We start from the raw sequence: 3,687 nt of genomic DNA, 5'->3' as shown, positions 1-3,687 counted from the left end.
TATGGCATGTAGCTCAGTGGGGCTATGGTGAGGGATATGGGTCTGATGTTGGGCTATAGGTGGGGTATGTGGGGATGGCGGGGTATGGGGTGCGGGGTATGTGGTGGAGGGGGGTGGGTATGGGTTGGGGTATGGGGATGGTGGTGTATGGGGTTGGGTGGGTATGGGTGATGGTTGGGTATGGTGGGTTGGGGTATGGTGGTAGGGTGGGGGTCTAGGGGTCGGGTAGGGTATGGGTGGGGCTATGGGTGGGGTATGTGGGTGATGTTGGGGTATAGGTGGGGTATGGGTGATGGGGTGGAGTGGGGTGGGTATGGTTGGGGGTACTGGGTGGGTATGGTGAGGGTATGGGTGATGGGTGATGGGTGGGTGGGTGAGTGGGGGTATGGTGGGGGTATGCTGGTGATGGTTGGGGGTAGGCGGTGGGGTAGGGGTATGGGTGGGGGTATGGGGTGGGGTATGGCGGTGAGGGTATGGGGTGAGGGTTAGGGTATGGTGGTGGATGGTCATGGGTGGGGTATGTGCTGATGGTTGCGGTGGTATGGGTGGATGGGTTGGGGGTATGGGTGGGCTGTAGATTATGGGGTAGGTAGGGTGATGGGTGGTGAATGGGTGTTGGATGGGTATGTGGGGTATTGGGGTAGGTTGGGGTGGGTGATGGGTGGTGTATGGATTGTGGGTATGGGGATGGTGGGTATGGGTGGGGTTTGTGATGGTGGGGTATAGGGTGGGTATGGGGTGATGGTGGCGTATGGGTGGGGTATGGGGTGAGGGTATGGGGTGATGGGTGGTGTGGTATCGGTTTGGGTGGGGTATGGGGTGATGGTTGGGGGTTATGGGTGGGGGTATGGTATTGGGTGGGTTATGGGTGATGGTTGGGGTATGGGGTGGGTATGGGGTGATGGGTGGAGTTATGGGGTGAGGGTGAGTGTTGATGGTGGGTGGGGTATGTGGTGGGGTATGGGGTGATGGGTGGGGTATGGGTTGATGGATGGTGAGGGTATGAGGGGGTGGGGCGTATGGTGAGGGTTAGTGGGTGATGGCTGGGATGATGGGGTTGTGGTATGGGGTGATGGGTTGGGGGTATTGGTGATGGGGTGGAGGTATGGGTGAGAGGGTGTGGGTGAGGTATGAGGGGGTGGGGTATGGGTGGGAGGGGTGTGGTATGGGTATTGGTGGGTATGTGGTGATGGTTGGGGCCTATGTGGTGGGTATGGGGTGATGAGTGGAGTTTGGGGTGATGGGGTGGGGTATGGCTTGAATGGGTTATGGGGTGAGGGTATGAGGGTGGGTATGGGTAGGGTATGGGTGAGGTGGGATGAATGGGTGTGGGTATGGGGTGCATGGGGTGGGGTATGTGGTGTATGGGGTGGGGTATGGGGTGAGGTCTGTGGGGTGATGGGGTGGAGGTATGGAATGAGGGTATGGCGGTGATGGGTGGAGGTATGAATGAGGTATGGGGTGGAGGTATGGGTGATGTGGTGGAGGTATGGGTGCAGGGTATGGGGGTGAGGTATGGGTGGATGGGTGGGGGTATGGGTGAGGGTGTGGCGGTGATGGGTGGAGTATGAATGAGGGTATGGCGTGAGGTATGGGTAGATGGTGGAGGTATGGGGTGAGGTATGGGGTGAGGGTATGGTTGATGGGTGATGGGTGGGTATGGTGATGAGCGTGGGGTATGGAGTGGAGGTATGGGTAATGGAGGTGGGGGTATGGAATGAGGTGGATGCGGGTGGAGGTATGGGGTGGGGTATGGGGTGGAGGCTATGGGCTATGAGTTGGGTGAGATTGAAAGGAGTATGGGGTGATAGATATGGAGTGTGGGGGGGTGAGTGATGGGTGTGGGGGTATGGAGGGGTGGAGAGGGGTGTCAGAGTTTTTGGCTCGGACTTCAGAGAAGGACACATGGGGATCAGGTCGATTATGGCTGCGTGCCTCAGTCCAGAGACGGCAGGTTCATGCTGGCTTTTCATCACAACATAACCTTTCTGCTGATCTCTGTCCTGTAACACGATCAGCCCCTCAATGAGGTATAGGCTGGGGCTGGGGTAGAGGTCTAGGAATGGGGTATAGGGCTAGAGACTGGCTGGGTCTGGGGCTGGTAAAGGCATAGGGCTGAGGCTAGCCTTGGAGATGATCTGTGGCGCAGGGGGATGCCTCATCTCCTGGGGTCCCCCACCTCTCCACCTCCTCACCTCACCACTCAGGTGCAGGTCTTTGCTCCAACCCTTAATCCTTTATCCCTGCTCTGTTTTACTGCACTTTGAAACAATCCTCTCATAAAGTTGATCAAGTCTATAGACCTTCCCATTAAAAAGGACTAGAGCTATTCAGAATGTCAGCGCTGTAGTTTCAGCAGGCGTTTCTCGTTAGCACTGAAAGCTAATACTGTTGTCCTTTAAGAGGCTCTCACACCTGTCTCCCAGCAACCCAGAAAAATGCAGGGGAAGGGAAAGGGTCAATTCAATCAAAACTGGTATCCAGAAGTTTCCGTGGGAGAATTGTAGGACTAWAATGTTCTGGCAGTATTAAGATGTGGGTTTGGTAAAACTTAACAACAACCCCCTGAACTGTCSCCCCATGATGACCCTCAATCACAGTGTTCAACAAAACATGTTCTACGTTAAGAAATCACAAGTTTCCTGGCTGGGTGGCCATGTAGAGAATGTGCAAGCACATTGTCACGTTCCCCAGTTCCTGTGTTGTGGTTTTGTATGTGTGTGTTTCAGGATGGCTTCCTGAAATTCCCCCAAGCAGCTGATTGGTCGGCCCCATTTGATGATTGGAGCTGACCCCYCCCTCTCGTCAGAAACAGCTGTATCCCATTACKGACTCCTTCTCCAGCTATATAAGCCAGTGTTCTGTTGCTGAGAGGGAGATGATTAGTATGTTGGTTGTGGCAGAGAGAAGAGCTGAGGGTTATATCATATGTTGGTTGTTTCTCAGAAAGAGAATTGGTATGTACTATGTTAGTTGTTGCTGAGAGCTGATGGTTATGTTCTGTGTTAGTTTGTTGCTCAGAGAGAGAGAGCTGGCTTTAATGTCCTGAGTTAGTTTGTTGCTCAGAGAGAGAGAGCTGCTTTAAATGTCCTGAGTTAGTTTGTTGCTCAGAGAAGAGAGCTGCTTTAATGTCCTGAGTTAGTTTGTTGCTCAGAGAGAGAGCTGCTTTAATGTCCTGAGTTAGTTTGTTGCTCAGAGAGAGAGATGCTTTTAATGTCCTGAGTTAGTTTGTTGCTCAGAGAGAGAGAGCTGCTTTAATGTCCTGAGTTAGTTTGTTGTCAGAGAGAGAGCTGCTTTAATGTCCTGAGTTTGTTGCTCAGAGAGCTGTATGTCTAAGTTAGTTGTGCTCAGAGAGAGAGTCTTAGTCCTGAGTTGTTCAGAGAGAGAGGTGCTTTAATGTCCTAGTTAGTTCTTTCTCAGTTTTTGTTGTGAAGTAGTTTGTTTTCTGTTTAATGTGTTCCCAGGGGGAAGAGGAAGGCACCTAGGGAGTGCTTAGGCAAGAGGCCCACGGGCATAACATATACCCGTAGTATATTCCTGTCTAGGCACACTAGGTAAGACCTGGGGGACACACCCTGTATTTTGGTTAGGCACCAGGTGGTGCTAAGTTAGGTATAGTGGGTAGGCAGGTAAGGTAGGAGAGTGGGTTTGATATTTACTTTCTTTGCTTTGGTTCCGTCCAGCCCC

At 52.7% G+C, this 3,687-nt stretch overlaps 1 protein-coding gene across 1 annotated transcript; it reads right to left on the bottom strand.

The window, feature by feature from the left end:
• Positions 1-911: 911 nt before the first annotated feature.
• LOC112076933 (uncharacterized) lies at positions 912-1,973 on the bottom strand. Its single transcript, XM_024143564.1, has one exon. The coding sequence runs from the start codon at positions 1,971-1,973 to the stop codon at positions 912-914; it is 1,062 nt and encodes a 353-aa protein (XP_023999332.1).
• Positions 1,974-3,687: the final 1,714 nt, after the last annotated feature.

Source organism: Salvelinus sp. IW2-2015, unplaced genomic scaffold (assembly GCF_002910315.2).
Source record: "Salvelinus sp. IW2-2015 unplaced genomic scaffold, ASM291031v2 Un_scaffold4146, whole genome shotgun sequence".
Classification (NCBI taxonomy): Eukaryota; Metazoa; Chordata; class Actinopteri; order Salmoniformes; family Salmonidae; genus Salvelinus; species Salvelinus sp. IW2-2015.
The sequence above is the reverse complement of the archived record's forward strand: the minus strand, read 5'-3'. Positions and strand labels throughout refer to the sequence as shown.

Coding starts and splice junctions, on each gene's coding strand:
- LOC112076933 (XM_024143564.1), bottom strand. CDS start 1,973: ATGAAAAGCCAGCATGAACCTGCCGTCTCTGGACTGAGGCACGCAGCC.